At 45.0% G+C, this 16,566-nt stretch overlaps 1 protein-coding gene across 6 annotated transcripts in view; it reads right to left on the bottom strand.

Moving 5' to 3' along the window:
* The window catches only part of CUL1 (cullin 1), a 102,658-nt gene that overhangs the window by 10,472 nt on the left and 75,620 nt on the right, over window positions 1–16,566 (bottom strand). For 4 of the 6 annotated variants that reach the window (XM_021693022.2, XM_021693021.1, XM_021693023.1 and 1 more), the window contains exons 10-11: window positions 2,764–3,053; window positions 308–356 (exon numbers count right to left, since the gene is read on the bottom strand). In XM_021693022.2, coding sequence (XP_021548697.1) covers window positions 308–356; window positions 2,764–3,053 — 339 coding nt within the window. The remainder of the gene's footprint in view (window positions 1–307; window positions 357–2,763; window positions 3,054–16,566) is intronic. The other 2 variants (XM_021693024.1, XM_044920238.1) reach the window with 1 other exon arrangement.

The following is a 16,566-nucleotide window of genomic DNA, read 5'->3' as shown; positions in this document are numbered from 1 at the left end:
CCCGCCGCCGCCCCAGCTGCTCTGCCTGGCCTGTGAGCCAACGTGTACGGGGCCCAAACTACCACCCGCAGCCTCGAAATAGCTGCGTCAACCCCTCAAATCACATTAAGTTGGTCTAGACTTAGTACTTGTGAGAAAAGTACAAATGCTAACATTAATGACTCAATTTAGGGAGTAACACCACAGATTCAAAGTAAAATAGATGATCCTATTAACTGTCACATTTCAGATGCCCTATACAAATAAGCTTAAAACTTGTAGATAAACGGCTGCTGGAACCCGGCGTGGTTACTGAGAAGCGCCTTACCACTTGGTTGAGCGTGTCTTCTAGCTCAGCTTCTTCTGGGTTCTTGGAACTGAGATTAAAAAAACAAACAAACAAAAAACGGCATACTGTTTTCAAACAAATCGGCAAACATTTAATCGGCAAGCGCCACTGAACCGAACTAATGTGACAGAATGCGGCCGTGAACGTCTGACCGATCGGCTCTCTTCAGATCAGTACACAGAGAGGCGGGCAAACTCTTCTTACCTCTGGCGGTGTGGCCATCTTATACTGACCCTATCACGGAAGAATCCATTTACGAAACAATCGTTTAGGATTTCCAAGGTGAAATTCAACAGGAGATACTTATTAAAGTTCCCCCAAACATTTAATTTTCCTTTCAGATAATCTACTTAAATACAAAATTAATGAACCTCACTTTGGCAACTGCTTTCTACCATATGCTTTACCTTACCGTTGAAAAAACCAAAAAGGCATATCGTTTTTGAATGGCCTAATCATTAAAGATAATGGAAGGGTTTAAACCATTCAAGTGCTGCCTTCCTCTGTGGTTCTGTGTATGTAACAGAGGGTTGTCTTTAACAACGGATTCTTTCTCTTCTATGAACAAGTATTAACTGAAAGGTGATTGCAGGGTAAACAACATTTCTAAGGTTTTATGAGTCCCTCATAGACAAGATCCCCATACATTCGTATAAAATGATCCAGCCACCAAACAAGCTCTGGAAAGGTGCTTCAACTTAAGAATAGCTGGCCCAGGAAATCTAGTCCTGTTCTTCACATGGGTAGGCCAGGGCGGTTTCTCTCTCCGAAGAGTTTTACTTCTTAGCTCCGTTCCCTAGCGCGTGCTCACTGAAGCAACACTCCCAAGTGCCTGCCATTCTGCCTGCTTGAGCAGCCTGAACTAAGAAATAACAGAGCAAGAGACTTGATGAGGGCCCCTTGTGAAAAGGCAATGGATAAAAAGGACAATAAGCGTTCTGCCAAACACAATGAAGGTCTACTAAAGCACACGATTAATATATTGAAAATGTTCACATAACCTAGCCTTAAAAAAAAAAAAAAAAGAAATCAGGTCAGAAGAGGCATCCCATTTTAAAGTCCATTTTTATTCCTGGAAGGTATACATGAAAGGATCTGACCAGAACTGCTAAACTACACACTGACCAGCTTTGCAATAAATAGAAAACAACCCCCAAACACTCCATTCTCACTGGACTTGGGAAGATGGCTTTCTGGCAAAGTCAGAGAGGGAGCCAGGGACCTTATCAAACGTCTTCCCATGTCTGTCAGGAAGACCACATACAGTTCTGTTAATACAGTAAATTACATTAAATTTGCTACCGCCAAGCCATCCCCACATTCCTAGGAAACTATACTATGTTCTGGAGAATTATTCTTTAGTTCCTAATCAATTGAGTCTGCTAATATTCGACTTAGGATTTCCCCAACTCTATTCTAGGTGAGACTTGTTTGCAGTGTTTTTCTTGGTCCGTATAGGTATTCTTAGTTTTTTATGCAATGGGGTTACACGAGCCTTCGAGAGGTGTCTATTCATCTCAAAACCAGGACAACATGGAGGCCTGGGAAATGACTGTGTTTGCTGATGGATCTCTGGAAAAGTGAAACCAGCCCTGAGCATTTCTGAGCTGAGAGAAGCTGGTAAAGTGAAAGAGAAGCTGTGAAAACCCAAACACACACATAAAACCTGGAATACCAGAAGCGCAACGCAGAGAGGAGAGGAGAGGAGAGGAGAGGAGAGCACCACAGGACACCAGGAGGCCGCTATCTCTTAATACACACACACTGAGGAGGAAGAAGAGCAGGTGAGAAACACGCTAAAATAGAGTATGAGGGGCGCCTGACTGGCTCAGTCGGTGTAGCGTGGGACTCGATCTCGGGTCGTGAGTTCAAGCCCCACGCTGGATGTAGAGTAATGACTTAAAAATAAACTTTAAAAAACTACATGACGAATTCGAAACAGCAGTGAACAAACTCCTCAGATGGAGGTAAGCGTGAGAGGTGCACACGATAATGCGACTGCCGCAGCACACGGGGACTCCTGTTTCAGGCCAGAGCTGGGGGAGCTCCCGCCGCAGATCTTCCCCGGGAACACGGCCGAGCGAGGCCTGCGCCAGCACCGGGAGGACGAGACGGACGCTTACTTCCTGCCTCCTTCCCACCCTCGTAAGCACCACCTGACCAACCCGTGGAACTTTATTTAGCGAAAGAGGTCACACTGCCTGCAATTCTCAAAGCCAACAGTAACATTAAAAAAAACAAACAACAAACTGGACCTAGAATACATAACATGAAGCACCTTTTCAGGAGACAAAGATGTATTAGGTGTAAAATATTTTCTCAAAAGGTACAAAGATTACAACTTTACGTCAAATGTAACAAAGTTGAATTCCTCATAGAGAAGCTGAGACTTTCAATAGGTTTACTAAGGAAAACACACACACAGTCACTAATACCTTTTCTTCAACAAGGAGTCGCAGTATCGAGCCAGCAACTCGGGAGATTTACTGGACGACTGGGCCATTTTGGTAACCGCGTTGTTGTTAATGAAGCGCCCACAGGCCTGCGGAACACAAAGCAGAGTCAGAGGAACGCGGGCCCCTGTGCCGCCGGACGGCTGCCGCGCCCACGCGCTCACCTTGTCGAGCGCGGCCACGAAACCAGCGTCGTTGTTGAACGCCGACATCACCAGGGCGTTGTATTTCTTATGAACATCCAACACCGTCTGTACGTACATTTTGGGGTCCTCAGTAGGGGAAAAACAGAAACAAAAGTTGGTTACTGGGGATTAAATGGTGTATTAATATGTTACTACAAAATATTTCAAAAGGCTTAGAGATTTCTTCAAAGATGTTAAATAAGATCAAGAAACAGTTTTGGTTCCATCATCAAAACACACAGGACATTTTGCTTATAGACATACTAACAGATTCTCCGTGCTTGAAATTAAATACTGATTTCCAGCTTGTACAAAAAAACAGTGATTCTTCAAATTATTCGAACATTCAAAGATCACAGGAAACACAATTTTTTCCAAGTGATAGTTTGCTTAGCCCATTTTTGCTGTTGTTAAAAATTCAAATTCTGGACTTTTCTGGGAAAACCAATCAGCCAGTAAGATCAGTAATCAGCTGGATATCTAGAACTTAGGTGGGCAGGTGGTGTAAAAATAGTGTAAGACTGGGATGCCTGGGTGGCTCAGTCCAGTAAGCGTCTGCCTTTGGTTCAGGTCATGATCTCGGGGGCCCTGTGATTGAGCCCCATGTCAGACTCCCTGCTCAGCAGGGATTCTGCTTCTCCCTCAGCCCTCCCCTCTGGATTGTGTGCACGCTCTCTCTCTCCCTCAAATAAATAAAATCTTAAAAAAAAAAAAAAACAGTGTAAGATTAAGGTTCGAGGAAGTGCGGGCAGGGGTGTGAGTGGGTCAGACAAGGCGGAGAGGGTCTGACTCGCACACCGGACCACGTTGCAAGACTGGATGAGACAGGCCAGGGCCTGGGAGACAGGCAGAGCACTGGTGGACTCGGCAGGGCGGGCAACTGGGAGCTCTGGATAAAGAAACAACATAAGAGGAATGCAATACAAAGATCAGCCACAGGAGAGGTCTGGCAGCGACGCACAAGGAAGATGGGAAGGACCAGGACGGTGGGGGTGCAAAGGAGACAGGTCTGAGTGATGAAAACCGAGCAGCTGACACTGGGGACGCACTGCATGTCAGCGTGCTAAGCCCCACACAAGGACGGTCACAAGCACACCAGGAGGTTGCTGCCATCTGCAGTCCCATTCGACAAGGGGAGAAACTAAGTCAGTTAGGCATCTGGCCAAGGGTTTCAGTGACGGCAGTCAGGCTTGACCCCAGGCCGCCTCACTCCCGGGCCAGCATCATCTCCACGGCTCTGAGAAGGGAAAAGTCCTGGAGGACAGGACCTGTCCACAGCGGCAGCAGCGGTGTGGACAGACGGCACCTGCCAGGAGGATGCCAGCGGCCGGCCCCTTTACGAGCAGGAGGCCCGAGTGCCGGGGGGGGCTTACGTGGCTGCCAGTGTCTGCAAAGTCCTGACTGATATGAATCCTCAGGTTCAGGAATGAGAAACCAGAATTCCCCAAATTCTAATTATTCTGCATCTTCTAATACTGTTTTTAAATAATGAGTAAGCACTGAGATTGAATTGTTTTCCTGTGATAGGGTTATACTAAGAGTTTCAGAGGTTTTCTGCTAAAAAAAAAATGCAAAGTTTATTATTATTATGAGTACACTGTGCAAGACTATAATTTCAACAGTATGTGAAGTGGTCTCTACCTGATACAGATATTTAATAAGGGAAAATGTTAAAAGGGAATGCAAAATGATTGCCAAAGAGAAATCACCTAAGATAATGGAAGCTAGTATCACATATATTTAATATCTAAAAATTATCTTAAAATGTTAAAACACATACAGCATTCATTGCCATCGGATAATCTTGTTGTTTCATGACAACTATTCCAGATGTAGAAATAGAACAACTCCTCCAATTTTGTACTTAAGAAAAAATATTTTAGCATTCTTTTTTTAAAAAATGTATTTATTTGAGAGAGAGAGAGAGAGAGCACGAGTCGTGGGGAGATGCAGAGGGAGAGGGAGAAGCAGAGTCCCACTGAGCAGGGAGCCCGAGGCAGGACTCGATCCCAGGACCTCAGGATCATGACCTGAGCCAAAGGCAGACACTTAACGGCCTGAGCCACCCAGGCGCCCCCCGCCCCGCGCCCCCGCACTGATGGTCTTAATTCACAAGTGCATCCAAAAGCATCTTCCAACTGGCATACATCTTATTTCATATAAACCAATTTCTTTAACAATGAAAATATTATCTGCTTGACTTAATTTTGGGTTTGCCACTGAAACTGATACTACTGTTTTTGCTAATTCAGGTTTTAGATTGCTTTCTGATCACATGTCAAATTATTTCACGAAATTCACATTTTCTTCCCTTTGCATTTCTTCTGTTAAAAGTATTTACAAAGAACTCTAGCTTATAGCGAATATCCAAGTATGGGAAAATGCCAGCAAACATTGTTGGGTAGTATTTGAATAAGGTAACATTCAAGGTTAAGGTCAGTACAAAGAATCACATGTCAAAATTGCCAGTTTAAGGACTTATTTTGCTTCCAACACATGCTATTTTTTGGAACGCCACTCAAAGGATTTACACGAAGTATATTATGTGCATAAACACACTAACATGTATTTTATTTGTAAGAAGGATGCCTTCGGCAGCAGAAAGGGCGCACCAACATTTGTAACCTGGCATTGTGAACGAGGAAGACTGATCAGAGGACACTGCGCTTCCAGAACGTGCACTCCGCGTGGTTCCAGAGATGGCCACCTTAACCTTCAACTGCGTGTGAGCGCCCCTACCCTTGCCGTCGGTGGGTTCTGTTAAACCAGGAATGTGTCTGTGTTGACCATCATGCTTGCAGGAGAATTATGCTTTTCTCTGTTTTCATGATTTCTTGAACAATTTTTCTCAGACTCAGAATTTGGAAAAACATAAATGTCCCAAGAAATGCCAGGAAGGAATTCCCTGTGGAAAGACCAATCAGACAGATCTTCCCCAAGGGCACAGAAGTCTTTGGACTCCGATTCCAAGATTCTTTCTACTACAGGAGGAGACCCAGCAGCACTGTGGCTGGTGAGAACGAAGGGTCTGAAAGGACCCCATGAAGGGAAATGTATGAAGTGTCAAGCCTCGGAAACCTGAAGTGAGAATCTGAGGTCGTGAGAGAGAGAAGCCGCTTAGGAACTTGGCAAGGGCAGACAAAGATAGGAGCGCATGGGAATAACAGAGAAGAGGAGGTGTTTCACAGAGCACCAGATTGCAGGGTTAAAAAAGCAACAGGGGTAATGAGAGAGGCGAGACTGGCTAGAACAAATGCATGTTTTCCATGAAACATGTCAATTTTTGGTGCTTAAGGAAATGAACAGAGTAGTAATTGCTTTGGTTCATGACCACCTGCTTATTCTATAGTACACGAGGACTTTCTGCTAAGAAACACGACACCTGTCAGGGCTCGTCCCTGAGGAATGTCACCCACTCCTACATGATTTCACTTGTTTGTATTATGCCAGTGACGGTCACATTTATCTCTAGCCCAGACCAGACTTCCCCGCTCAGCTCACATGACTTGCCCATGGTTGTTGCATGGAATTCCCAAACTGTACATCAGAGCTACCCTGGTCTCCTCCCTGAACCTGCCTCTCTGCCGGAACTCTCTCCATTTCCTTTCTTTCAGGGTTTTACTGTAGAAAAATTCAAATCTCTGCAAAATTCCGAAGAATGGTAAAATCCACTCCGTGGACCCATCATCCAGGGTCAACAATGATCGAGTACAAACACCTGTCCCTCACAAAGTCTAAGAACCGGATTCCTTCTTCTCCCCACCCCCCAACCTAACCAACCCGTGCTGTCTTCCGCCTGGCCACCAAAACAGACCATTCTCTCTTTTTTTTTTTAATTCTTTTTTTTTTTTTTTTAAGATTTTATTTATTTATTTGAGAGCCAGAGTGAGAGAGAGAAAGAGCACAAGAGGGGGGAGCGGGAGAGGGAGAAGCAGACTCCCTGCTGAGCAGATAGCCCGATGCGGGACTCGATCCTGGAACTCCGGGATCATGACCTGAGCCAAAGGCAGTCGCTTAACCAACTGAGCCACCCAGGCGCCCACAGACCATGCTCTTTAAATCTATTTTCTACATGGTACAGATGGTTTAAAAAATAAAAATCTGATTGTATCAATTTCATGTTTGTTACAACTATCCCTCGGTGTCCTCTTGCCCTTAGGACTAAAGCACTATCATTAACGTGGCTTTCGGGGTCTCCTGGCCTGGCCAGCCAGTGCCGACCCTGTCAGTTTCAGTCTGTGCCACTTCCCATCCTCTCAAGTCACACCGGGTTTCTGGGTTCTTGGAATGGGTCGTGTTTACACCCACCGAGGGGCCCTGCTCTGTCTAGGACCCCCTGCCTCGTCAGCTTCGGCTCTTCTACTGATCTCTAAGACTTTCTCAGGGAAGCTCTCTGGACTGGCAGGATGGGGCGGGCCTGTTACAGACAATGTCCAAACCCCCTGGGATGCTGACTGCACTTGTGGGTCGCTGTTACTGGCTGCCGCCCCGCCCCCGCCGGGCATGAGCCCCAAGAAGCCCGCCAGGACAGCGTCTCCCTTGCTTGCAAGCACGCAGTGTCGTGGCACTCACCAACTCCTTCTGAGACAGCTAATTCAGAAACACTGATAATCATGACTCAAATATTACCTTTTATTCCATACACGTCCACTAAGAAAACCCTAATTTTAAGGACCAATTTCACAAGAAGAAAAAAATGTACTTAGGAGCCTCACAAGACTTCCATCTCATCTTATCCTATCTTCCTTAAAACAGCTGCGCACATGTGGCCGAGGAAGAGGTCTGAGCATTAGTTCGTGGGGAGCTGGCGTACATTGAGACAGGATTTCTCAGGATCGCCTGTGATCCTAATATTGTAACCCTGCCCAAAGAGGGACACGGGGGTGTGACAGGTTCGAGGGGCCATCCTCACCATGTCACGAATGTAAGCGGGGGCTCCCCAAGCCGGCAGCGGATGGGACCATTGTCAGAAACGTGCCCTCACCCAGAGCTACTTCTTTTTTTTTTTTTTTTTTAAAGATTTTATTTATTTATTTGAGAGAGAGAATGAGAGAGAGCACATGAGAGGGGGGAGGGGCAGAGGGAGAAGCAGACTCCCCGCCGAGCAGGGAGCCCGATGCGGGACTCGATCCCGGGACTCCAGGATCATGACCTGAGCCAAAGGCAGTCGCTTAACCAACTGAGCCACCCAGGCGCCCCCCAGAGCTACTTCTGAGCACACCTGTTACCCATTCCTCTCATGCGGCCGGGACGACAGCGGCAGGTCTGTCACCGCCACACAGCACCCACGGGACATGCGGGGCCTTGTCAGACACTGTCCACGACCTTACCTTGAGATCATTATTCTTTGAGAAGAAGGAGAAGTGAAATCTCCACACCATACAGTTATTTGGGGACAGAGTAGTTCTTCCCCATAAGCATTAGCACTTGGTCCTTGGAGCAACATTCTCCCCACACGTAACACAGAGAAGCAAAAGTTTCAGGAAGGGAACCACCACAAACCACCAACTACAGAGAAGAGCAGGGAAGGGTCTGTGGGCACCCAGATTATCCGCTCTGACAACTGCCCCACTCAGGAAGTAAAATTAATTTTTGTATTAAATAACAGGCAAAAACCAAACCAAACCAAACCCCCAAACACTGGAGACAACAGCACAGAGAGGCCTCACGCACCATCCAGTGATGTGACAGTCTCGCATTTTCTTACTGGGTTTTTCCTGTTCCATCATCTTACCTCTTCTGATAAGCAGACATCACCTGTTTCTCTAAGTGAGGTTTAAAGTTGAAAATGCCAAGACAAAAAACCTACCAGTGTAACCAGGGCTCCATATTCTCATCACTACAACCTCGTCCGCCTGCTACTTTTGCTTCAGTCGTATGTATTTATCTTGTAATCAGGGCTCTGAGTCTCAGACCATAAATAACGAATCTTTAATCATTACCTTTGGGTCTGATAAACATCTACAAACTCGTGGTGGCAGTTATGTCCCTGGGCGGGCTTCCATCACTGACCCCGGCCCCTGCTCTGGCTCACGCCTGCACTCGTCTTCGCTCACCTGGCTGGAGGCTGGAGTCCCTGTCTGTGGCCCCTCCGTACGACCCAGTCAGTACCGAGGCTCCAAGTTGACTGGAGTCAGACACAGAGCGAAGACAAGTGAAGATATTCGATTTTGAAAGTGGAACTAAGCTGGACTTGCCTAGAAAAACTGTGACTCCTCTAAGAGAAAGAATGATGTTGCAGAAAGTAATTATTACATTAGTTCAGAAATAGAAGCAGTGCATCCAGGAGGTAAGTGGGTGGGGTAGGTGGTGAGAGTTCACAGGTGGTCTTGAACTCATCTGAAGCCTAGCAGGGGCCATTTCAGGACTTAAAAATACACAGCAAAGATGAAACCAAAATGCAGTTGGATGTGGGATGCAAACTCAGATCTGGGTAGCGAAGGGCTTCTGTAACTGGGCTGCCTCTGGAAAGATTATAGCTGTGCCCACAGGTGGAAGAAAGAAGGGTATATCCTAGATATGAAAATGAGTGAGTCTCCTCAGAGCCTGCTTATCCTAAACTGAAAATGAACACCTGTGTGATTTCTCCTTTAAAGAAAACGGTAATTCTTTTCAGCCCAGGGCAAGACAGAAAATAGGTTCACGAATTCAGCTATAGGCTTTCTGAACCAATTTCCATCATCAGCATATATCAGCTCTTTGTGTAATTAAATTTGTCAGTTTGACTTACTGTACGAGACTGCCTTCTTCTGTCCTAAAACACCTCCTTGATCCCCCCTCCTTCTCCTCTCCCACATCTACTACATCAAAACTGGTACATTTTGTTTTCCTCTTGCCTTTTTTTTTTTTTAAGGTTTTATTTATTTATTTGATAGAGAGGGCCAAGTAGTGATAGAGATAGCGAGAGAGAGAGCACAAGCAGGGGGAGAGGCAAAGGGAGAGGGAGAAAGCAGGTTTCCCGTGGAGCAGGGAACCCGACGTGGGGCTCGATCCCAGAACCCTGGGATCATGACCTGAGCCGAAGGCAGACACTTAATGACTGAGCCACCCAGGCGCCCCTTCCTCTTGCTTTTTAAAAAAGGTTTTATTAAAAAAAAATAATAAATAAAAAATAAAAAAGGTTTTATTATGGAAGAATTCCAAACCTCATCAAAATAAGAAAGAACAGTAAAATCAGCCCCCATAATCCATTGCTCGGCTTTAAGGGACAGCCGGAGGCTGGGATAGCCCAGGATTATCTCACCCTGCACTCCTGCTACCTAAGATTTTAGGGATGTGTATTCCCTCCCTTCTGACCACACAAAGCAGGCTAGACTCCAGATGTAAGGTTCCTTGGTCAATTTTATCACCGTGTACGTAATTTTCTTCTATTACCAGCACCCACAGAATGATTGAGTCAGGACCAAGTTATTTGAACATTTTACTCCAGAAGATAAAGGAAATCTTGGCTGTATGAACGAAACCCAAACCTGCCAGAAGCACCCTGCACCTTTCAAAGAAGGACAAAGCGAGCATTTGGTTCATTATGGTGCAAGTTCATCAAACAATTGGGTTCCTGTAATTATTTCTAACTCAACTTCTCAATCCCCAAACAGGGCTTTTCCCTAATTCTGATAAGGTCCTAGATTCATCACCCCTTAGTCTCTCACTGAAAAACATGCTGCCAGAGCCTCCCGATTTCATTTCTGCCTATATAATTCTCCGTTTCAAGCGCTCCCTTTTATAAGCACCATCATTCCTGGAGCCAGAGCCCTGGGCAGCTTCTGAAAATGCCTCCTCCCGTTTCAAGTAGATGATCTCTCTCTAAGCTGCAAATAAACCTTCATGACTTCATTCCCTAGTCCATCTCTGCAGCCCAACACCCCCACTGTTAGACCGGCGGCCCTGCTGGCCATCAAAGTACCTGCAAGCCCACTCTTGCTGGATTACACTTCAGTCCCAGTTAGACTGACGTTACTCAATCAAGACATGGTTTCAAAGAGGACTCTGCTTATCTGTCGCCATTTCTGCCCTAAAGACAGACAGTAATGAAATAGTCTCTTCTAACCTGATTTATGTGAAGGCCACTTTGTAGGAAGCACAACAGCAACCAGACTGCTGTGAAATCACGTGCTAATTAAAAATTCAACATGGAACCCACTGTATCATCAAGCATTTATTAGCAAGTACTTGTATGTCTGTATTGACTCTTTTCATGAACTTTCTTCTGGTATTTTGCTAGAAGTTACCATCAAGGGAAATTATAAAGCCATCCAAGGACTTGGGATCCCGTTTACTTGTAAGTGTAGGGTTGATGACTGTCCACGTTACTGATGTCTTCTTTAGGATGGGCCACTGGGGAGAGTATTCTCAGTTCTGTACTGAGTCATTCTCCTGAGTTACAGGCTTATTCTTTATGATCATGGGGAGTCCAGGAGCTGACTGTACTTCACAGTCTTGACACCTTTACTGGAGAGATCTCTGCACTGATGGCCAAGAACTGGAGGCACGTTTGTGAGCATCTCTAACCAGGATACTAGACTCCACTGCATGCAATGTGAGCACGATCTATCTCAACACTGAGCGTCGTTTGTATTTCCTATCCTTATTCTACTACTCTCTCCCTTATAGCCCGTTGTCTTTTATGCATTGTGTAAGCAGCCTTGAATCCTGCTGGCAACAATGAGGAGTACAATTAAAACGTAAGTAGGGTGACACCCTATTCTGCACAAGGCATTGTGCTAAATTCTGAACACATGAAGATGGATAAAGCCATTCCTGTAAAAGACATTTTCACAGATATCTAAAATATAAAGTAGAGTGAATGTCATATAAATAGTCCAACATGCTACTATTTCAAAGGGGTGACGGGGAAAGGCTTGTGGAAGAAATGGCATTTGAGCTGGGTTTTGAAAGATAAATAGGTGTTTAACACATAGGGACAAAAAGAGACGTGTCTAAGGAGAGAGAAGTAGGAAGGTACAACAAGGCATAGTCACGGAAAGGTGACCAGGTGATGGATACAATGAAGAGACAGAGAAACGGAGAATACAACCGGAAAGGGGATTCTGGCCACACGGCTGCTGGCTTTTCCTCCTTACCATCATTATCAAGGGACACTTGGTGCACAAGACACCAGCACTAAAACTATAAAGAGCTGCCAGCCGTACTCTCCAGGGATTACAATTGACAGCAGTGTGACAGGAAACACAGAGGTGACCCACAAATAGGGGGACAGGAGAGACTTTTTAAATAAATGCCACAGGGGTACAGGATGGGGAGACAGTCACTTAGGGCTCGAAGAGAGAGTGGAGAGTTCTTTTTAGAAAGGAGGATCTGAGCTAGCCTTCAAAGGACAAAGCGAGCAGAAAGCAGGGAGGCCCATGTTATGGGTGGAGACAAGAGCCTGAGTGCAAGCAGGGAAGTGATCTGGCAGGGAAGACAAAGTTCATGAGAGCAGGGGTAAATCAGAAGAGGATTCTGGTTCAACATAATATTGTAGATTTAATATACTACTATAGAGAAGAGGTTTCATTTCACTTTGCTTATTAAAAAAAGGATGAAGAATGTGGAGTAAAACTGTCACAGCATTCAGAGGTATTTCTGAAAGACGGAAGTGCCGGGCCCCATGAGGGATGAACAGGAAAGGAGAGCGGGAAGAACATCTGGAGAACGAAGTCATAGGGCCCAGATGAACAGGGTGTGGGGGTGAGAGCAGGGGCAGGGACCAGAGAGAAAACACTTGGAGGGGCAGGGAAGGGGGCTCGTCCTCACCCAACTCACTCATCAGAGAGGACAGAGCGGGGCCAGGGCTGGTAGGCAGGCGCCCTTACTGGTTCTAGAGGACGCTGAGGCCATACCCAGGCTCACTGGGAAACCCACCGTTTTAGCTTATGAATGTTGTCATGGGCAAAGGATAAGGGCAAAGTGGCATGTCCTACACAGCAGCTACCCTACCCCTAGCCCCGTGCTAAGGGACGGAGGAAGGAGAACGTGCATTCAAAATGAACCTGTAATACAGCAACTGGGCAGATGAGGTCACGGAGGCTGGATGAGAAGACAAAGGTGAGGCATTTCAATTTGGGATTCCTGCCATCAATCCCATCACAGGAGGGTCATAAATGCTTGTTGAATGAATGAAAACAAGGATTTCAATTTTATCTGCAATGTTTCTTCGCCCTTTGAGTGACAATACCAGCCAGTATCATGCAGCTAAGCTGCTCTGGCAGATAAATAACCCGAGAACCCAGCACAGGGCCACTGTGGGCTTCAACCTTGTGCAGAGAACACTTGAAGGTGTGGGCTCTACTTTCAAGATGCTCTGCTCACGACCGAAGTGTACAGGGCCCGTCCTCCTCCTATATTTTAATACAGATTCTTTTTATAGTTACTGTATTGCCAAACACTGAACACATTTCTTTGGCCCATCTAGGTAAGCACATAGGGTCTTTCAAATTTTGACTTCAGACAGTTTCAATACCATGTCAGTGTGCTAATTTACCATGCTGTCCCACTCTTTCCAGTCCAGAAGCCATGGCTGGGGAAACTTGCCTATACAACAAACTCACCTATTTAAAATGATTTGTCTGGTTCTTTGTTCGGCTCTAAACCAGTTATAAATCCCATCCTTGAATATTTTTTGTGTACAAGGTTCCCAAAGTCCTACTGGTACCCAATGCAATGTTAGCTACTCCTGCGTCCGTTATGCAGGACTCAGCACATCAGCAGAGCATCCAAGTCCCCACTCGTGAGGCCCTAGAAAGGCTGGCGGGAACTCTTCCAGGTGCACTGAAATCCTGCCCGGTGGGGGGTAAGATGGACCCACACTGGTCTGCTCCGGCCTGTGCGGTCTGACGCTCTCCATACTCTGAGGAGCCCCGAGCCCAACTGCCGGCCCGCGCAGGTCCAAGCAGCGGCACGCCTACACGTAGGCCGTGTGTTAAGGGCGCTCTTTCAGGGACACTTCACAAGGACGGCCAGTTCTTGCTTAGGTAAAGAGAGGGAGAGAGCATGAGGGAGATCCACCTTGGGCCAGGTCTTCAGGAAGAGCCTTTAATTTTAAAAATTTGTTTTTAACTATGAAAAAAAAAATGCCTTAGGAAAACGCTCAGGTAGGTTTTGAAGGTACCAATACATAAAATACTATTTTGAATCCCATTACAAGTTTGAAACCTGTAGTGATTTCAGTCTAGGCCAAACTAATCGGTAGCAAATCTAGTTTTCTAATCAATACCTTTTTGTGGCCAGTTAAAGCAGAAGTCCAGCTTCTAAGTAAAATCATTTCTCTACTTGTGGAAACTTTACCTGTTTTGTTTGGTATGAAGAGAATCATAGGACTACATAAGAAAACTTTTTAGTCCTTAAAGAATCATTTAAATAGTGCTTTCTATCACATTAAATATGCTCACTGTAAATGATTTTCATATACTATGATCCAACTCAATTGGGCAAAAATTTTCAAACTTTAAAAAAATTGTGTTCTCAAAGTAATTAAATCCCACTTAAAATTATGTATAATAATTTTTTTTATTAAGGCAAACAGTTTCTTTCCTCTGCTGCTTTTCCTCCAGCATGAGTGGGCTTTGGAAAACCATCATGGTTTGGGTTACAATGTATCTTTTACATTTGTCACATTTGTGATAAAAATACCTACTTAAAATTATTTAAGAGCTGTAATTATTCTTTCTTAAAGTATTTAAACACCTACTGTGTGCCAGGCTAATAAGCACTGGGTACACATGCTCTTTCTTGAGCTTCTTCAAGTTTCATGGGCTTTCCCATCACAGGTAAGTAAAGGAGGCAGGTATAACCCAGGCCCGGACGGTGGTGTAAGAAACTCACGAATCACTTAGACAGCACACTGCAAACTACGAGTCAACTGAAACTTTAAGATGGAAATTCAGGAAAAACTCTTGCAGAAAAGAGAAAAAGTATTTGCTTTCCCCAAAAAACATTTTTCTTCACAACAACTTAGAAAATCAGTTTCACGAATTCAATATAAAAATGGTTTTTATGGAAATAATTATCATTAATAATGTATTATTTTATGATCAATAATGTGCTTATTGCTGACAGATGAAGGTTCCACATATAAAGAAACAATTTTACTTAGAAACTAAACTTCTGCTTTAACTGGTCATGAAAAAGTAAATGTCAGATTTAAGATTCACCAAGTCAGGTGATCGTATCAAAAAGAAAGAGAATGGGCGCCTGGGTGGCTCAGTCGGTTAAGCGACTGCCTTCGGCTCAGGTCATGATCCTGGAGTCCCGGGATCGAGTCCCACATCGGGCTCCCTGCTCGGCAGGGAGTCTGCTTCTCCCTCTGACCCTCCCCCTCTCATGCTCTATCTCATTCTCTCTCTCAAATAAATAAATAAAATCTTTAAAAAAAAAAAAAAAAGAAAGAAAGAGAAAACAATAGTACTTGAGAATTACAGCGCGATTTATTTCTCCATCTAGGACCTTATTTTGGTTTGGAAAAGATGGGCATTAGAAGTAACACCCCATCATTCCCATGAAAATAACCTAACTGCGTTCATCTAGACCATGGACCCCCTGAGGCCACCTCCCAGCAGATATCATACACAACAGGTCACATAAAAAAGCAAACTCTGCTTCATGTAGTTACTTCTCCAACCCATGTCTGATGAAATAACAGACTCACCACTTAACTCATTTCAAGGAAAATAAGTCATTTACTTGGCTCTGTTGCTCATGTGGCTAAACGGGGTTTTGAATTAACTACCGTGAAAACACATTATTGAAAAGTTGGTCCTTCCTGAAGTACACATGCGCGCGCACGTCAGGCCCTTTAAAAAGGAACATTCAGTGTAGAAGTAAGAAAGGCCATCAAAATATAAGGATGATTTTTAAATGAGTTTTTAAAAGGAAAACTGTCATCACTGCTGAGCACTTAGCACTTACGCACCAGATTTAATAAGCACTTTACACGTATTGTTTACAAAAACCCTATGAGGTGGTCACCATCATTTTTCTTTTTTCTTTTTTTTAAAGATTTTATTTATTTATTTGACAGAAAGAGACACAGCGAGAGAGGAAACACAAGCGGGGGAGGGGGAGAGAGAGAGAAGCAGACTCCCTGCCGAGCAGGGAGCCCGATGCGGGGCTCGATCCCAGCACCCTGGGATCATGACCTGAGCTGAAGGCAGACGCTTAACCGACTGAGCCACCCAGGTGTCCCCACCGTCATTTTTCTATTAAAAAACCCTCCCAACTGACAGAGCGAGGAAAAGCAAGTTAGCAGCAAGGTCACACAGCTGGAGCAGGGATCTGAACCCAGACAGACTGTCGGGGGCCACACTCAACCGGGCCAGGGTAACAACAGCCCCACGATCCCAACCCCGTGTGTCCCAGTGCTGGGATTTCACATGCCAGCTTACACTGAAACCTGGACATCTCTTTCTCAACGCCCACTAAGCCAGGTCCCTTCCATCTGGGAAGTGCAAAATTAATTATTTTATCAACCCGGGAAGGAATGGGTTTACATTCACTCCATTAGTAATTCATAAATGTATCAAAAGGGAAGCAGCAACCCATAAAAAGAAATCTTCCAAAGTTAACAGAGAAATGAAGATTTTAAAAGATGTATTAAAGACAGTGT

This window comes from Neomonachus schauinslandi, chromosome 12, assembly GCF_002201575.2.
Source record: "Neomonachus schauinslandi chromosome 12, ASM220157v2, whole genome shotgun sequence".
Taxonomy (NCBI): Eukaryota; Metazoa; Chordata; class Mammalia; order Carnivora; family Phocidae; genus Neomonachus; species Neomonachus schauinslandi.
Note: the sequence above shows the minus strand (reverse complement) of the source record. Positions and strands in the feature narration are given on the sequence as shown.